The sequence below is a fragment of the Papaver somniferum genome, chromosome 9 (assembly GCF_003573695.1).
Source record: "Papaver somniferum cultivar HN1 chromosome 9, ASM357369v1, whole genome shotgun sequence".
Classification (NCBI taxonomy): Eukaryota; Viridiplantae; Streptophyta; class Magnoliopsida; order Ranunculales; family Papaveraceae; genus Papaver; species Papaver somniferum.
In genome coordinates this window covers 114,061,652-114,080,603 of record NC_039366.1, presented here as the reverse complement: position 1 = coordinate 114,080,603, position 18,952 = coordinate 114,061,652, and the positions used below count along the sequence as shown (strand labels likewise).

The following is an 18,952-nucleotide window of genomic DNA, read 5'->3' as shown; positions in this document are numbered from 1 at the left end:
TCGGGGCCATAAATCTTGTTCTACTACTTTAAGCAGCCGCACTCTAAAGATGCCGACTCTAGCATGCAAATTTCAAAGTTCAACAGCTGTGCCACGTTAGGATTTTTTTTAGTTCCTCGTCCTCCCAATCATGTTCCACATCTTTGTCCAAACCTAACTAATTGTTCAGTGACTTAAAAAAACAATAGTGTACATACATATATCAAGTTCATACGAGTTTTGTGACATCATCTTGTCACCCATGTACGTGGCGCAAAGGTGAATTATGTTATTGTCTTCGTTTCAAAATAATAAACAGGTTTGTGTCTAAATTAGAATTTTTCCGTTGTTGGAGAACATAACAGTATTTTGGTGTTATGTCAAAATACATGGTGATCATAAATGTAATTGGTTGATTTATTTTTAAATTTGGTTTGTATGTTACAAATATAATTTGTAAGATGAACCCAGTGACACTTCAGAAGTGACATGTTCTAGAATGTATAATTTTGACATTGTCATGGCTGAGATTTTTTTTATTTTTGTTTTTGAGAAGTGGAAGTTTAGGCAGGATTTAATCAAATCGGCACTTTCGTGATGGAGCAGTTGTTGGATAATACAGCCACTAAATTTGAATGTTGTTGGAAACAGGAGCCACTAGATTTTGTTTCAAACTTTAAAGCTAGAGACAAGTTCAATACTAGTAGTCTGAGCTGCTGTTTAGATGAGCATATACAAATGAATAGAAGAAGCATTAGTCATACAAATGAAGGGAGCCGTCAGGGTCTATATCCGTCGCCAAGACGACAAGACACCAACATTTACTATCGGAACTGAGAAAATAAGTCTCGCTAAAGAATTTGTACTAGCGAGTTTCGAGCTCAGATCACCGATATCATCACCCAATGATTTTATCACTGTACTACAGTGACATGCATTTTTTTGTTAAGATTTATCCTCAGGGATTCAATGATTCTACTAAGTTGTACTTGGCATGATGGCTTTCCCCTTTTGCCACTTTAGAGTCGTCGACAAGCCCCTAAGATCCACCAAAATAGAGATTATCTATGCCCAATCCCACAATCAATTTCCATAAAAGGTAGTGTTTGGGAGCTTTTGCTTTTGCGTTTGAAAAAGTCGAATGCTGATGCCGGCACCTGAACCAAACTTTTTCCACAAAGTAAATTTCCTTATGACAAGGAAACGTGCTGGAAAAATTAAATAACAAGATGGAAAAAAACAAGAATATCCCCAATATTTTTTTATTTTCTTCTTTCCGTTTGTAAACGTCCCCCGAAAAAACTAGCCAACTAAGATTTCCCAAAATAAAAAAATAAAATGCATAACTCAGGAAGTCTGGTTTTTGTCCAACAGATTGGACGTTTAAAATCTCTGTTCAACAGTAACTCGGATAAAAACATTTGCATGTAATTTTAGTAGGACTATTTTAACCTGGTTTGATTGGGGTATACTCAAACTAATTGGGATATATCCAATAAGACAAAATCTGGTCATTGTGAAGTAAAACAAAGCCACCTCTTAATTTTATATTTTCTAAATGGCTAAAATGCCCCCACAATGATTAGCACTAATTTAATTAAAATGATTAGATTAGTTAAATTAGTTAATTAGTTAGTTGATTTATAAGTTGGGTTTTAGAAATAATTTAGAGAGAGAAGTAGAATGAAGTAGTAGAGGAAGTTTTGGGGGGGGGGGGGGGGAAGTTAGGGTTTTTGAGAAATTTGTGATATGAGTGATTCAAATCCTGATTTTGAAGTGGGGGAGTCTTCTAACTTTCCTCCTACAGATGAGTACTTGTATGATGATCTACCAGACCATGATCAAATGGATTACATGCATGACCCTCACTTTTATTTTCCTCAAACTCATGATGGGTATGGAAGTGATGAATATCTTGAGCCAAACGTGGAATCCAATGACCAAGAAGAAGAGAATGGAGCTACAAGTAATCAGGTAGACAACATACGTGGTGAAGATTGTGATTTTTCCATGCAAATGATGGATTTTGGTTTTTTTTCACTTTTACTGCACAGGGTCGGCAGGGTCGACGATTGTCGATCATGCCGACCGACTACGCCGGCGTGGTTTGTATTTCAACAACGTGCCGACTTTTCATGAGCAGTATTCGTGTCGGCAGGGTAGAAAATTTAAACCATGCCGACTTTCAGTTTTACAACACAGGAGTAGTTACTTGAAAATGCTTAAGCCGGCATTTTAATCTTTTTGAACCCTGCCGACTCTAATGTAGTCGGCACTGTTAAATTTTTCTTCCATGCCGGCTGTTTTTGGTCGGCAGGGTTATATATGTCGACCTTGCCGACCATGGTAATACATATCAACTAACTTTTGATGTTTTGTAGATTGTTGCATTGGTACCGATGACGGATCATCCTCAAGCTCAGAAAATTAGGGGTCCTGATACTTCCGCACATTACGCTAATGATTTGGAATGTGAGGATAAAAATGACGCGGTCAAATGGATTATTGAGAAAGCAAAAGAGAAGATGTGCGTTCTAGTGAAAAACACCCAACAAAAATCTACGCGGTTTGAAATGGTATGCGAGTGTTATGGGTCGCCGGACGAAAGTCACAAGAGAAAGGGTTATTTGTATGATAAGAAGACGACTAGGGTGTATAAGACGAAGTCAAAGAAGTGTGGACGCCATTCAAGATAATTTTTTAGAGGAACAAAGAAACCGACAACGTGTGGAGAATGAGTAGAGTTTATGTTGGTTGGCATAACCATAAAGATCCGGAAACTCTTGTTGGGCATTGTCAAGTTGCCAAGTTGATACCGCACGAGTTCGAACAAGTAAGAACAAGTTGGGGAATTAAACCAAGCAAGCTCCTTAGTAAGTTCAAGAAGGACGACCCGCATAATCTTTCTTCATTGTCTACAATTTATGCGGCCAAGGAAACTATTAAAAGAATTGAATGGGATGGAAGAAAGGTGATGGAAGAATCACAATGGTTAATACACAAATACAACTACACGGTGAGATACCATGAGTCATCGGAGGGGAAGGTGGATCGTATTTTTCTTGCGCATCCCGATATGATTCAATTGGCGCGTTGCTTTTACCAAGTTTTGTTCATGGATTGTACTTGTAAGACGAATAGGTACAACATGCCTTTGTTGAACATTGTTGGGAAAACCTCGGATAAGCAATCGTTCACGGTGGCATGGTGTTTTATGGATCGTGAGAAGGATGATAGCTATATTTGGGCATTGGAAACTTTGAAGCTTCTCTACCACGAAGACGAGACTTCCGGGGTTATAGTCACCGACAATGAGCAAGCAATAATGAACGCCGTGAGGATAGTCTTTCCCAATGCAAAAAAAATCATTTGCACTTGGCATATACAATGCAATCTTAGGAAGAATTGTAGAAGTCATATCCAAAAACCGAAGGCAAAGAAAGGAACTAAACGTGAAAAAGAGGAAGATGAACGTCTTAGCAAACTAACTAAATAGGAGCGAGAGAAGGAGAAAGAGAAAGAAAACGAAGAATGGAAAGAATGTGAGATCAAGTTTGGGTTATTCATGAAAGCGTGGGATAAGGTAGTTTGGTCGATGAGTGTTGCAATATATGAGATAAACTGGAAGGAGTTCGAGGAAGATTGGGGGACTAATTACCCCAAAGTAGTGGAATATTGCAAGAAACAATGGTTGAGGCCACCCAAAGAGAGGTTTGTGTATGCTTTTACTTACGACTATAAACATTTCAAACTTGAATCCACAAGTATGGTAGAGCAAGCTCATGGGAGACTAAAAGGTCTACTTTTCACAAGTCAAAATGGGATTGTGACGGTGCAACATGCTATCCATGAGTACACTAATAATGATATCAACAAGATAAAAAAGCAATTCCAATAAAGTAGCTTCCGGAAGTTGATGGAGTTTAAGGAGGATAATTGGATGCTTGTTGGTATACATTGCAATGTCTCGCATTGGGCAATACATTTTATGATAAAACATCTCGCTTTGTTTAAAAAGTATAAAAAGTATGACGACCCGAGCACTCCTTGTAAGTGTAGGATAATGAAGGCTATCGGACTTCCATGTCGTCATATGCTTGGTAGGTATAAAACTCCCATTCCTCTTGATGATATCGATCCTTATTGGAAGCAATTATCTTTCAAACCGGCTCCAGGAGAAGATCCCGGTGAAGAGTTTGGCGACATGGAACTTGGTAGAATAATCCTTGAAAAGTACCCCAAGTTGAATAGGTTGGACAAAGAAACTATGAATCACAAGTTGATGCCGTTTGTTTACCTTTTTATGGAAGAACTTCAACAACCGGCGAAACAAGATCCTAACGGTAGACCACCTCCCACAAAGACGAGGGCGGAAGAAAGGGAACAAATTAAAGAGTATTTGAGTACAAAGTGCGATCAATCCAAAAGGGAACAAATTAAAGATTATTTGAGTACAAAGTGCGATCAATCCGAAAGGGAACAAATTAAAGAGCATTTGAGTACAAAAGTGTGATTCATCCGGACATGTTTATACCGAGGCGCAATACAAGGAGGAGCCGGCTAAAAAGAAAAGAGGTCGTCCGCGGAAAGAAACAACTACACCAACGGTTTCAAACTTGAATCCAAATAGCACTCCACTTCTTGAGAGTCAAGCAAGTGTGGATTTTTTTGGAAAGAAAAGGGGTCGGCCAAGGAAGGATTCAACTACACCAACGGTCTCAAACTTGAATCCAAATGGCACTCTACTCTTGAGATTCAAGCAATCCAAGGAGATGTTGCAAAGAAAAGAGGTCGTCCAAGGAAGGTAGTACAATCGGTGTTGCAACTCCCTCCAATTATTCAAGAGTTCGTTATTGGTACCGACGACGTCCCAAAAGATGGAAATTATGGGTTTCACCTTGTCTCGCAACAATTGGGACACCTAAGTGGAGCGGTTGAGGACAATCTCACCCAATGCCAATACATAAGAAATAAGATGGATGCCCGACTAGAAAACGACAAGGAGTTTCTATCTCAATGATGCTAGAAGGTTCCATGGAGGACAAAGAAGCGACTTTTAAAGATTTTCTAACTAGTGTTAAAGGCCCGGAGGGAAATGCACCGGTCAAATGGGAGCATTGGATGAGAATGCCGGAGTGTGGCCATCTATTGGCGGATACGTGGAATTGCGTGGTACATTTTTTTAGTAAGGGACTATCTATAGAATTTGCACCGAAACATGCGGTTTGCGTGGAGCAACTCAAGCATAGAATAATTGTCATGGCTTTGGTGGATAAAAATCATTTTATTGGTCTACAACTTAACAAGGAATGTCCATTACCTCCTCTTTGTAGGTTTAGTTTTTGGGAGAAGTTCACAAACAACAAGAGCAAGGAATGGATGAAACTTTATGAGGACAACATGGACCTTTGGAATGTTTTAGATGAGTCTAAAGAATGTCCCATATATTTGACTAAAGGAGGTTTAATAAATTTGAATGAACTCCCTCCAATAGATTTGAGTGATGATTGATTATGGTAGGAACTAAAGAATCTTTTTGGAGTACTTTTGTAATCGCATTCGTGTTTTGTGTAATGTACTTTGGCGTACTACAAATGAATGAAATGGATGTGGTTTTTTTGTGTATACTCCTTTGGTCGGCATTGTATTTGTCACACGACCCTGCAGGCCCTCCCAGGTCGGCATGTTATTAATCGTCAGGCTGCCGGCTGCACTGCATGGAAGCACAGGAAAATAGGCCTGGGACGGTCGGCTAGGTTTTTCCCTCTTACAATGCCGACTGTAAATCCGCCGGCAGGTTTTATGAAGATAACCATGCCGATCAAAACATAAAAAAAAACTTGTTTCTAGATGTTCTCATACATTATAGTCGGCAGGGTGTATTAGGAGAAACCTGCCGACCATATATTCACCGACATGGTTTGTAAACTCTAACGTGTCGACTGTGAAGCATCCGGCACGCTTCAAATTTAGTACAATGCCGACTTTACATCGAATACAAACGTTAAAAACTTAACCCTAACACATTTGGGACATAGATAGTATCTTTTTCCGGTACACAATTTCTTAGGAGAGGTAATTAGCTTCATCTTACCGTCGCAAGATGGATCTGTGCATGGTAGAAGGTTGATTTTAGCAACTTCATCTTCATACGGAGCTAGACGCTCATCTATCCAATAGAAAAACCCACAACAAGTGCATTTTGAAGCATACTGCTGATATACATCTCCTACTGCAGCTTTCATGAGAAATAAGAATCCCTTACAACCTTCAAAAGAGCATTTGCTTCCTTCAAAGGGACAATCGTTTGCAAAATGACCACTTAGTGTACAAAGACTACAAATATTTGGTTGTGTTGCACTTGAAACTTCCATTCTTTATGCAAGGTTGAAGATGAAGTTGAGAATGCTTTTATAATAACAACACACCTAATATCTTGATTTTGAAATTTCTAGCCGTTGAGCATTCAATGGGTTGTACTTTGTACCTAAAAAGTACAACTAACATATAAGTCGGCAAGGTCGAGATTTAAAACCCTGTCGACCACCACTCCCTGACAGCATTGTGGCATCTAAAGCCTAGTATGGTCGGCAGGGTAGAGTTTACACACCATGCCGACTCAGTAAAACATGAAAAATTGTCTAAAACTGCACAAAAAAGAATAACTTCTAAAGCAACTGAAACTGAAAAATTAACATAAGTTTAACAAGTCCAAAACCAACAACTACCAATTCAAAACATAAGGTAATAGTTCAAACCACAATCTAAGTTTCTAAACCAAGTGAAACATAATGAAATTTAAAAATTTCATGGATCCTTCTTGTTGTTGTTATCTCCCTCCACATCACTAGCTTCTTCACCACCACTAGCTTTTTCAGCAGCATCAACTTTTGCTTTTCCCTTATCTGGACCTATGTAATCACCGTCCTCATTGTAATAGGGGTTCACTCCAGAAAAGTCACATGCCCTGAAAAAAAGTCCTTGGATCAACCTCCTCTTCTTCCTCCTCTGATGATGTGCATTCTTCATAGTTGAGGGGATTGCTAGGACTGTGCAAAAAACTTAGGAATTCTTCAGGATCTTTCTTACCCATCAGAAGTAACTTCCTTATAGGGAAATTCTCTTCAGTTTCATCTTTAGGATCTTCTACATTGGGATAAATTCCGTCAATAAATTCTAATAGCTCTTCTGCAGTAACCGAACAAGGTAGATCTTCTTTTTTTTCCTCTGGGAACCTAAACAGTGTACAAATAAAGGATATAAATTTTTACATATTGAAACATGGTTATAGTCATCAAGTCGACAAGGTTTGGAATCTAAACATTGCCGGCTAATACATAGTCGGCATGGTAATAATCATCTTACACGCCGACTAATAAAAAGTTGGTAGGGTTATATTCAATAATAATGCTGACAGTTAACCCGGAAAAATCAGGTTTCTGTGACCTAAAGTCGGAACCGTACAATTTTAAGAACATGTCGACTAAAGGAAATTCAGAAGGGTTTGTTTTGATTACCATGCCGGTCCTGGTTAATTTTTCGCAGTCGCCATGGCTGATATGAAAAGTCGGCATGATCTTCATGTTACTACCATGCCGACTGTCACTAACAATGAGAAAGCCGACATCTTATTAGAAAAAAACCTTGCCGACCTAGAATCCTGAAAAACATAGTCTGCGATTTCTAACCTAATCTAACAATCACAAAACACTAAACAATAATGGGTTTGAGTTTAGAAATCACTTACAATCTTCTTTTCACCAGCGGAGGGTTGTTTTCAACATTCTCAAGGATTGAACTTTCGGGTTTACTAGTTCCATCTTTTCCCTTACCTTTTTTCTCTGGTTTGGATCTTTTGATACTTCCTGTTGAATCTGTGTTATCTATTGATCGTTTGGAATCAACCATGTTTCAGGAAAATCAAATTTTTCAATTTTCAGAGATTTTTTCTTATGAGTTTGATGGAAGATGAGATGAAGAAGAAGAGAAGATTAACAGAAGATTAACGGTTTGTTTAAGTTTTTAATTTTAGGGTTATTAGATTAAGTAATAGGGTTAATTAGTTCAAGGGTAGTAAAGTAAACTCACCCACATTTAGTCTCCCCTTAGTAAGGAACTATGTCCATATAAATCTGGGTATATCCCAATTAGTTTGGGTATACCCCAATCTCGCTAGGTATTTTAATGAGACGAAATTTTATAGGAATTATATAAAATGACCATGACTGCTATACAGATTACCAAATTTCACAGAGATTAAATGAATCGTTCGCTCGTTGAGAAACCAATAATTGGTATGAGTTAATCATATGCTTAAATGCTATTATTGGGGCGTCACATTTCATTAGAGGGGCGTCACCTAACATGACAAAAATGGGTCACCCAGAAGTAATATCAAAAACCCGTTATCTCAAATAATTTTGTAATGACCGAATAACCCTTTAGTTAATTTTAATTTTATTTAATTTAATTAGATAATAATTAATTTCTACGATTGGAATCAATCCAAACCTGGACGTAAAACCAATTTCTACGGTTGGAATCAATCAAAACCTGGACGTAAAACCAATTTCTACGGTTGGAATTAAAAGGAACCTGGACGTAAAATTGAAATTTACGGCTAGGTTGACGAAAAGAAAATTTAGTAAACTAAATGTAGAAGTAAAATTGAAAATTACGGTTGGAATTCAACTAAACCTGGACGTAAAATCACTTCTATGGTTGGAATTAAAAGAAAACTGGATGTAAAATCGGATTTTACGGTTGGAATTAAAAGAAACCTGGACGTAAAATGAGTTTATACGGTTGGAAACTAATCCAAACATGGACGTTAAACTACATGCAAATAAAATTTTACGGTTGGAATTAATCCTAACCTGGACGAAAAATCACTTCTACGATTTTTAAGTTTTATTTTAGTTAAAGGGTAAGCTAGACATTTTGTATATGTGTTAGGATATCCCATAATTATTTTTTTGGACACTAAAAATCCAAATGAAGCCCCTCTATTGGAGTGTGGCGCCCCCTTCTAAATCTAACAATTCCGTATCATTAGTTTTCAAAGATTCCAAAGAACAAGCCACCGGTCTTCAATTTCATACACTAGAGTCCACACGGACCACACCACCTGGACATTTCGTATCAGCAGCGTTTAGTTAATTAATCGTTTAATTACCCCGACAAAACGCGTTTTCGCACTTTACTGTCCTCACACAACTTTTTTCACTACAATTTTAAGTAACCCGTTCTTCTTCTTCTTTAGTCTGCTGCTACTTTCATTTCGCATTTTTTAATTGAACGAAGAAAAAGTAGAGAGAATACAATTCAAAGGTAGGAGGAGTAATTGTTTGAAGAGGACACAAGACAAAACAAAGAATTGGTAAACTCAGGGAAGCAGTTTTACGACGAGCACATTGACTTGAGACAAAGAATTTAAAGGATTTCCGGGTTCTGATTTTCACTTTAGGTTTTCATATGAATGGAGAAAACTTGGAAGTTCAATGGTTTTGGGTTCCGATTAGCTTTCTTTTTACTTCTTTTATGCCTCTTGAATCAGAATTTTCAGCTTTGTTATTCTCTCAATAATGAAGGTACTGCTTTTTTCTTTTTCTTTTTCTTTTTCTTTTTCTGTTTTTCCATTTCTATTGGTGATTATGTTTAGCTTAAAGTTTCTGTTTCTGTTGCAGGGTTGGCACTGTTGAGATTTAAAGATGGAATTATTAGTGATCCCTATGGTGCTTTATTAGATTGGAGACAAAATGAGGATGCGGAAGATCAAAACCCATGTTCTTGGTTTGGTGTTGGATGTTCTCATCATGGTAAAGTCGTGACTTTGTAAGTAAAATTGGTATTACCCACTCCAAAATAATTTTCTTTTAAAGATTCTGGATCATAATGGTTGAAATTTTGGTTTCTGATTTGGGTTCTATCGGTTGGAGATTTTGCATGAGATAATCATTGTCATTCAATCATTTTTGTTTGTAATTTGGCCTCCAAAATAACACTTTTCGGCTTTGTATGCTGGCAAAATTCCAGTTCATTTCCAAAGACATCGAAAATACAATTGAGTGACACCATTATAGAACATAATAATTCGTTGTTGAGGTCGTTTGTACGTTTATTTAATGGGAGTGCTGTTCGTGGCACTTGATTACACCAGCCTTGATCTTGTTTATAAAACAAACACGAAGAGAAACAACGAACTCTAAGTAACAATTCATTTAAGATCTATATGTAAAATGCATGTGATGTTCAGAAACTAAGGCTGTAGTTTCAGTTTATTCATATGAGGTTCTGTATTACATTTCACATTGATGTTTTCTTTTGATCTATTCTAAAACCTGGTTTCTTCACGTTGCAGGAACCTAAGAGATTTATGTCTTGAAGGAGCCCTTGCTCCAGAAGTTGGGAGCCTAATTCACATTAAATCTATGTAAGCGCAGTAGAAGCATTTCTTTCACAAAATGATGACATGATTTTAATTTGAATATAGTTTATGTCTTTCTTATTTTATCTTTTAATTATGCCATTATTGTTATGTGAAGTATTTTGCGGAATAATTCTTTTACGGGTACAATCCCTGAAGAGATTGAGGAACTGAAGGAGTTGGAGGTGTTAGACTTGGGATACAATAATTTTGCAGGACCTGTTCCTTCTGACCTAGGAAGTAACCTTTCCTTGGCAACCCTGTGAGTGTTCTATATTTGATATCTAGGTTCCATTTTAAATTTCTCCGTGTTGCGTTCTTTTCTAATAACTCTGTTTCTAATGCGCATTGCAGTTTACTTGACCACAACAAATTCCTAGGTAGCATTTCCCCTTATCTCCGTGAGCTGTGTTTGGTTTCTGAACTGCAGCTGGGTAAGGATCAGCTATCTGATGCTACCCTGAGTTCATCATGTAATAGAGGACATCTTTCATGGTAGGTGTAATTTCAATGTGTCTCACCAACGAGATCTCTATGTTTTCGAAATTCATATGATGACATTTGTGTTCATGTCTTCCAGGCCAAATACGGAAGTTGGATATGCATCTTCAAGAAGGCAGCTACAACAAAGGATTCCGCGTGCTGCTCCCAGACAGACGCCACCTCCTCCTTCCAGAAGGTCTCCACCTTCTCCCAGGTTAACTACCAGACGTTCACCTTCATTTTTACCTTTGCTTTCACCTTCACCTTCCCCGTCACCATCGCCGTCGCCATCGCCATCCCCATCGCCGTCCCCATCACCCTCACCTGCACCAACTCCAGACCCGATCTCCGCTGCTCCAACACAAATTCCCGCTGTTAGTAAACCACCACCCTCCAATTCCACCAAAGTATCTTCTCAGTCACCAGAGCCACGAAAGAAAGGTGGCTTGTCAGGAACTCAGAAATGGATAATATCTTTAGGTGTAGTAGCTGGTTTCCTTGTTATCATGTTCATCGGTTTACTCATATTTCGAACTAAAAAGATGGTCACGGTAAAACCTTGGGCCACAGGATTAAGTGGGCCGCTGCGGAAAGCATTCATTACAGGTTAGTTCTTCTTTCCAGTTAGAACATATAAACATTTGCACTTAGGTGAAATGCATGTGCAGCATACAATCATCACAACAGATTATATGTTATCAGGTGTACCAAAGCTCAATAGATCAGAGCTTGTAACTGCTTGTGAAGATTTCAGTAATGTCATTGAGTCTTCATCTGATGGAAAATTGTACAAGGGAACTCTTTCAAGTGGAGTTGAAATTGCAGTGACATCTACAACAGTATTATCTGCTAAGGATTGGTCAAATCATTTAGAGGGGCACTTTAGGAAAAAGGTAATTCACAATAGCTTCAATGCAGTCCATTTTTTAGTTTAATGATGTGTAACGCTCTCTTTTTTGCCATGCTTTCAGATAGATACATTGTCAAAAGTTAACCACAAGAATTATGTGAACCTTGTTGGATTCTGTGAGGAAGAGGAGCCTTTTACTAGAATGATGGTTTTTGAGTATGCTCCAAATGGAACACTTTTCGAGCATCTGCACAGTGAGTATCCAAATTCTTTGTACACGCAGTTTCCAGTGTAAAGAACCTTAGTTGTTTAAGTGACTTGAGTCAACTGTATTTGCATTGCATCATGCAGCAAGATCTTTAAATGATTTTCATTTCGATATGTCCTGCAGTAAAAGAAGCAGAGCACTTGGAATGGGGGGTTCGTTTAAGGATTGCAATGGGAGTGGCTTACTGTCTTGAACACATGCATCAACTGACTCCACCTGTAGTCCATAATCATTTGAACTCGACTGCTATTTATCTGACAGAAGATTATGCAGCGAAGTTATCAGATTTTAGCTTCTGGAATGGCGCCGCTATGGCTAAGATGGGATCACGTATTACAGAAGTCTCAGATTCACCATCAGATCCAGAGAATAATATTTACTGCTTCGGGGTAATCTTACTAGAAATGATTACCGGTAGGCTCCCATATGCAGATGAAAATGACGAGGAGCTTTTAGATTGGGCATCAGATTATCTAACAAGGAAGGAACCTGCTAGATATATGGTGGACCCAATCCTGGAAAAGTTTGATGAGGATGAACTCGAACGGCTATGTGAGGTGATTAGGGCATGTTTAAATCCTGACCCAATTCAGAGACCAACCATAAGTGAGGTTGTAGGTCAATTAAGAGACATTACGGGAATGGCACCCGATGCAGCATCACCAAGAGCTTCTCCACTTTGGTGGGCTGAACTTGAGATCCTTTCTACTTCAAGCTGAAGAGTGAGAACGAAAATAATACTCTACTCCAAAGTTCAACTTACATTTTTTCCTTCTTTACAGAAGAAGTTGTGTGTGCTGTTTAGAGTTAGATATATACTTCTTACATATCAAGTTCATGTCATGGTTTTGTATATAACCAAAGTAAAAATGAAAAGAGTGCATTTGTTTTGTTCTGTTCATTCATTTGTAGATGTTGAATGCGAAAAATTGTGCATTATCAAATACAACTGTGAAACTTCTTTTCACTTGTTTCTGTTTGTTATATTTTCAGCGAAAGTCTTCAATGTAGTCAAGTTGCAGTTTTCTATTTGTTTCTGTTTGTTACAGCACTCAGAAAATAATTGGACCACCAGGAGTTCAAAATCCTACCTTGAAAGGGAAACGATTCCCTCAACAGAATTACTTAAACATCCATCCTAACTTCTCCTCCTAACAGTACAGATTAGCAATATGCAATTTCACTTTGGTTCAGGTTTACAGAAGGAATACCGTTCTCATTATTGCCTAACCACCAGAATTTTATATTGAAGCCTTGTCATTTCTCATTATAGGTCAACTGAAAGTTTATTCCCTTATAAGGAATCCCAGCAACAACAAATTATGGTATAGTAGTGGCTTTCACGTAGGCGACATAAGACGTGAAGACATCAACTAATTGATATGCATTCCTCTGTTAGTATTCATGCAAGTATATATATCTTTGTCACTTTCATTGTTCCTCATCCTCTATCCGTTGCATATTCTAATCCAACATTCTATCCGTGTCTCTCTTGAAAAAACATGGCAACCCAAAAGTTGAGTTTCTTTATTTCATCACTTCTTTTCCTTTCACTAGGTTTAACTGCTGCCATAAATGCTATTGAAGAAGCTGCAGTGTACAAAATATCTGAAGAGAAAGACGTAGATATTGCAGTTGAAGGTATAGTTTACTGCCAGAGTTGTAATGCACATGGAACATGGTCTTTAACAGGAGCAAAACCAATTACTTCAGCAAAAGTTAGTGTAATTTGTAAAGATTACAAGAACAGAGTTAGTTACTACAAAGTGTTTCAGACCGACAAAAATGGGTACTTCTATGGACAACTTGAGGATTTCAAAATGGATCATTATCTGTTAGATCATCCTCTTCATGCTTGTGGTGTTCACTTAGTTTCATCACCTCTTTCAGATTGCAATCACCTTTCAAACGTCAATTACGGGATTAATGGTTCTCCTTTTCGCTATGAGAACAAGAGATTATTTAGTAGCAACTACGAAGCTGTTGTTTATTCTTCAGGACCTTTGGCTTTCCGTCCTTCATTCTGTCCTAAAACCGAAGAAGATCATTACTAGTCTTTGAGCATTCTAGTTGTATGATCAGTCTTTGTAATTTATGTATCACTGGAAAGATCTATTTAACAGATTTTTGCTTGAATACAGAGGTATAAACTTAAGTATTTGTTCTAAAACACAATTTGATTCACAAACAACTCGGAGCACATTTTCGTTTCATATACAAAAGTAAAAAATCATTATAAATAAACCAAGTAAACCCAAACAGGTTTACGATACAAATCTATAGCACCTCTAATCCTTCAAACTAAACACATTGTGTGAAGAACTACCCTTACTTCTTCTGCTATTACATTTAAGCTTCCCATTTGAAACAAAGCTTCCACGAACCGGACTTTTTAATCCACATGGTGTCAGTTTCTTGCGCCATGGAAAGAAATGTTCCATCCCACAAGCTTTATCCCGTTCTGCAGAACGCTCACTACCAACAGATCGGGAACGTATTCCTAATGTTTGTTTTTGGGTTGGTTCTGGAATAACTATATGTTTACTCTCACGATTACTAGTAGAATTAGCATATGGAAATGCTAGTGCATTTGCTGCTGGAAGAAAACGCCGAATGATAAAGTTAGGTGATTGAATACTGCTGCTACTACTACTGTTTCTTGCCTCAATGATATCTAGATCCAACTTATTTAACCTTGGGTACATACTACTTTCTTCTGGCTCGACCTGCAAAGACTCTGACAACGAATACATATCCAATTCATCTGATAAAATATCAAACTCACTATCACCACCTGCAGCACAAGAACCACCACCATTAGGTATAATATTCTGACTAGGTGGTGGCTTCAGAGCAGGAATTCTATTTCTGTAAGCCTGGAGATCTTCTTTGGATATGCCTTTGGGTGTGCCAGGAACTTCCTCCCATGAAAATGGGACCATCTGATCACTTGAATCACACGGACTACCAGGTTGTTTTTTATCAACGCATTGTGAAGGGTTACGTTTCCGAGTCGATAAAATTGGCGCATTGATGTTTAACCTTCTCGGGCATTTTAGGCTCATCAGATCATCTTCCATAACTGAATCAATGTTCAGGGAATTGATGAAAGAAGTTGTAACTAGTGTTTAATAATATCTCAGTGTTCTGATGAATTTTGGATTCATTACTCCCTTAAGGCTCAAGTAGTTTAGTACTACAAAACTTCAAGGATGCTAACTAAGTAGTTGGGGAAGTATTAAGGCAAAAGTAGTTGTAATGTGGACATCTCGTGTACACATTTAACAAAAGTTTCCTCCTTTAGAAAGATCTTTTAATGATCAAGAAACAGGCTAAATGAATTTCAGTACAATTTGTGTGATAATCTCTAGTCTTTACCTAGGAGGCAGGATATAAGCCAAAATAAGTAATAAAGATCTGTTCTTTCCCCAATGGTATGACAGTTTGGCATGAAAACGAACGTTTCCTAGTTGCTTTCAAGGGACTCAATGATATTCAACATTCAAAAGCAAATTGTAATTTTCGATTTCAGACGAGTACTCGAAGAAATTAATAAAATTAGCATAAGAAAAATATAAAATCATCCAAAAAAAAATACAAAATTTTTCTGAGGAATCATGATTCCAATAATGAATAGCCTAATCGGGCATTACCTTGTTAGCAGATGAGAAGAACAGTCAGGTCCGTCCTGTTTTCGCCATCTCTGGATTTGAGATCAAATCCCAAATATCTTAAATATAAAAAAACAGAGGAATGCGAAGAATACGAGAAGAAATAGATAATCAATGAATAAGAAGACTTTTGTGGATCCGTGATTTCTCTTCTTCCTCCGATCTTCAATTGGTTCCAATTTCGCCATTAAAACAATTGTCTCAATCAATTCGTCGAAAGGTGAATTATATGATTTGCAAATCTAAGATTGATGGAGAGCCAGGTGTTAGAGATATTAAGCTCTTTTGGAGCAACGGCAGTGGTGCGAGTATGTGGTGCGAGTATAACCAAAGATCAAAGAGGAAAAAAAGACTAAATTTTGGGTTTAGTCTGGTGTGTGACGCTACGGTGGAAAGACTAAATTTGGTCAGACGTATATTATACGTTCGTCTGGTGTGGGGCGTGAACTATACCAACGCCTGGTGTGGGACGGGGATTATACGTTCGCCCGGTGCAGAGAAATTCAAAAAAAAAATTAATAAAAAAAAATAAAAAAAATGGGGCGGAGGTATTAAGCCCGCCCCATGCAAATGCAAACTTTTAAAGAGTGGGGCGGAGGTATAAACCACGCCCCACACAAAAGAAAAAAAAACAGGCGAACATTATACGTCCGCCTGGAGTGGGGCGTGGACTATACGTCCGCCTGGTGGTGGGACGTGGATTATATAAACGCCCGATTATATTTGGGTTTGGTCTTGGTCGCCGACCAAATTTGGTCTGGGTTTTAGTCTTTGATCAAATTTTGATCGATGGTCTGTCTCACTACGCCTACCCACTGGACCAAATATTTGGATTTAGTCGTCCATTGTGGACACTCTTAGGAAAGTAATAGTCGGATTAGATTAAAACTGAAAGACATTAGTGGTGGTGGGATTTAGCTGAACCATATCCATATTGGTTCGAGGCTTCGAGCTAGGATCCTGTCCTTGTTCGAAGCATCATAGATAACATGGGCCACCCTCTTGTGGTGGGATTTAGCTGAACCATATAAGTTTAAAAGCTTTATTTCATTCATGAATCATAATGTTCCTGTTTTCCTATTGAATTTGGAGAAAATTTTCTATGATTGATGGAATGACCAGTTTTGCATCAGCTTCTATGTGAATTTTCATGAGTTGTTTCTCTCTAGCCCACATCAAAGCTTCATGTATAGCCATGCATTCTTCATTTTTTGGACTTAGAACTCCATCTGCGTAGAATTCTTTGATCCCTTCACAATTTCCTGCATGAAAACATAAAATAATACCAGTGCCAAGTGTGTTAGTCTTATGATCAAAGGAAACGTTTACGTTAAATTTTAGAACATCCTATATGGGAGGTTACTATTGTGAATCCTATGAGCATTTATAATACTTGTATTCATGCAAATGGGAGTGCAGGTGATAATGGATTTTATGCATGGAGCTAAAAGGGTTAAGATTAACTCCCTAAAAAACCACGTAACATCTGTCTTTCCAGATTATCCAGGCGCTTGTCATCAGTGTGCACAACCATTTTTCATCAGTGTTGTTGCTGCTGCTTGAAAACCAACACCCATTCTGATACACTATTGCATCTACTTTGCACTTCATCTATGTCTACATTGACCAATTTCCATACCGGTCTTGCATGTCTGCAATGAAACAGTAAATGTTCTACGGTTTCTTCACTGTTTCCACAGATTGCACACTACGTGTCAATGTTGTCATTATAAAGAGCCAACTTATACCTGGTAGAGTGTAAATCACGTATGCATTTCCATGCAAAAAGTTTAATCATGTGCGCTATATTGCTCTTCCAGAGTGTTCTCCAAAATTTTCCTTAAACGAATTTTCCGTTCAGTTGTACTTCTGAGCTGCTCATAGTGAGTTTCTTGTATGTACTCTTGACTAAGAATTTCCCATCCTTGGCCGGCATCCAAACCATGATGTCTTCTTTAGAAGTATCAAGAAATAAGCCCTGGATCTTTTATGAAGTACTGACATCAAAAAGTTGATTAAGTAGCTCTACATTCCAGTTGTTGGTGTTTGGTAAAAGCAGTTCTTCAACATCTTGATAGAATCTGTGTAAGTCATTAATTGGTTGAGGTGGAGAATCTAAACTAGGGATCCATCTATCCAGTCAAATTTTTGTTTTTCTGCCATTGTTAACTTCGATGAAATAATTATGTTGAAAAACTTGCAGTCCTTTAATATGTCACTCCAGGTGTAGGAGCAGTTTTCTGCATTTATATTTTGATGAAGTATGTTACCCTGATTTTAGAGCTATTTTGGGTGTATGCTCAAGTCGACAAGACAAGGGTCCTTACTTTACCTTATAGCGGATCACAACAAAACTTGGTATCTGAACAACTAGTGAAGAAACTGAATTTGAAGACAACATCACACTCTAAGTCATACCCGTTAGGATGGCTGAAGAAGGATACAAAAATTCAAGTGACGGCTCAATGCACATTCGAATTCGCCATTCACGGGAAAGATATGGACAAGGTAACATGCGATGTTTTCCCATTTGTTTTAGGTTGCCATTACGTATGGGACAGAGATGCAACGTACGATGAGAAAATATTTGGAAGCTGGTAAAATGTGGAAAAAGATTTCACATTATAGCTTCTAAAGAAAAGAAGAAACTACAACTTCTGGCTGCACAACACTTGGTAAACACTAATCAGAAGTTTAGCCTACTCACGGTTCGACAAGCTGTCAAAGAACCTAGTGAATTGGTTCGTGCAAACTCTTGCAAGTGCACTAAAACCGAAAAGAATGATGTGCAACAGTTGTTGAAGTTACCACCAAAACAGCGTGTGGAAACAGAAATCAAGCTGCTTGACGAGCAAAATGAGTCTTCATCATTGCAACTTGCACAAGACTTAGCTCTATGGGAAGCAACAAAATAAGATCTGATTCTTAGCAAGAAGACACAACTAACTAGAGTTGGAGAACAACAATTGTTTCAAGAATGTTTTAACGTAAAGTGTACTCAAGAGTGAAGAGTGAAGCTGCAAGCTAAACTTCCGCGAATATTAACTCAATACTTTTGAGGGACAAAAAGCCTTCTGGTGGGGGAGGCCTTATCCATTTTTAGGTATAGGCCTATTAGAATACCCTAAACCTAAGTTCAAAACACCACTAGATTATCCTCCAAGTAATCCTAGAAACAGACTTTTATATTCTTATAAGGAACAATAAGAGTTCTATTTCTTGAAGGTTACAAGAATAAAGAGAATTACCTAATCTGTGTATTACTAGTTTTAGCG

The 18,952-nt window shown here is 37.9% G+C and overlaps 3 protein-coding genes across 5 annotated transcripts; 2 read left to right on the top strand and 1 right to left on the bottom strand.

The window, feature by feature from the left end:
- The first annotated feature begins 9,234 nt into the window (after positions 1-9,234).
- Positions 9,235-12,907, top strand: LOC113311029 (inactive receptor-like serine/threonine-protein kinase At2g40270). Of its 3 annotated transcripts, none has more exons than XM_026559873.1 (9): positions 9,235-9,569; positions 9,666-9,813; positions 10,340-10,411; positions 10,524-10,667; positions 10,760-10,900; positions 10,986-11,494; positions 11,576-11,781; positions 11,860-11,992; positions 12,130-12,907. In XM_026559873.1, exons 1-9 carry the CDS (start codon positions 9,458-9,460, stop codon positions 12,723-12,725), a joined length of 2,061 nt encoding a protein of 686 aa, XP_026415658.1. In that variant the 5' UTR covers positions 9,235-9,457; the 3' UTR covers positions 12,726-12,907. The 3 variants fall into 3 exon arrangements, with proteins under 3 accessions (XP_026415658.1, XP_026415659.1, XP_026415660.1); XM_026559874.1 differs by having other exon boundaries at positions 9,236-9,569; positions 11,591-11,781; positions 12,130-12,725; XM_026559875.1 differs by lacking the exon at positions 9,235-9,569 and having other exon boundaries at positions 9,670-9,797.
- Positions 12,908-13,471: 564 nt separating this feature from the next.
- On the top strand, positions 13,472-14,176 carry LOC113309425 (non-classical arabinogalactan protein 30-like). The gene has a single exon (XM_026557857.1). It carries the CDS (start codon positions 13,509-13,511, stop codon positions 14,058-14,060), a length of 552 nt encoding a protein of 183 aa, XP_026413642.1. The 5' UTR covers positions 13,472-13,508; the 3' UTR covers positions 14,061-14,176.
- Positions 14,174-15,962, bottom strand: LOC113309424. Its single transcript, XM_026557856.1, has 2 exons — positions 15,660-15,962; positions 14,174-15,088 (listed from the first exon to the last, which is right to left on the bottom strand). Exon 2 carries the CDS (start codon positions 15,084-15,086, stop codon positions 14,295-14,297), a length of 792 nt encoding a protein of 263 aa, XP_026413641.1. The 5' UTR covers positions 15,087-15,088; positions 15,660-15,962; the 3' UTR covers positions 14,174-14,294.
- Between the last annotated feature and the right edge of the window lie 2,990 nt (positions 15,963-18,952).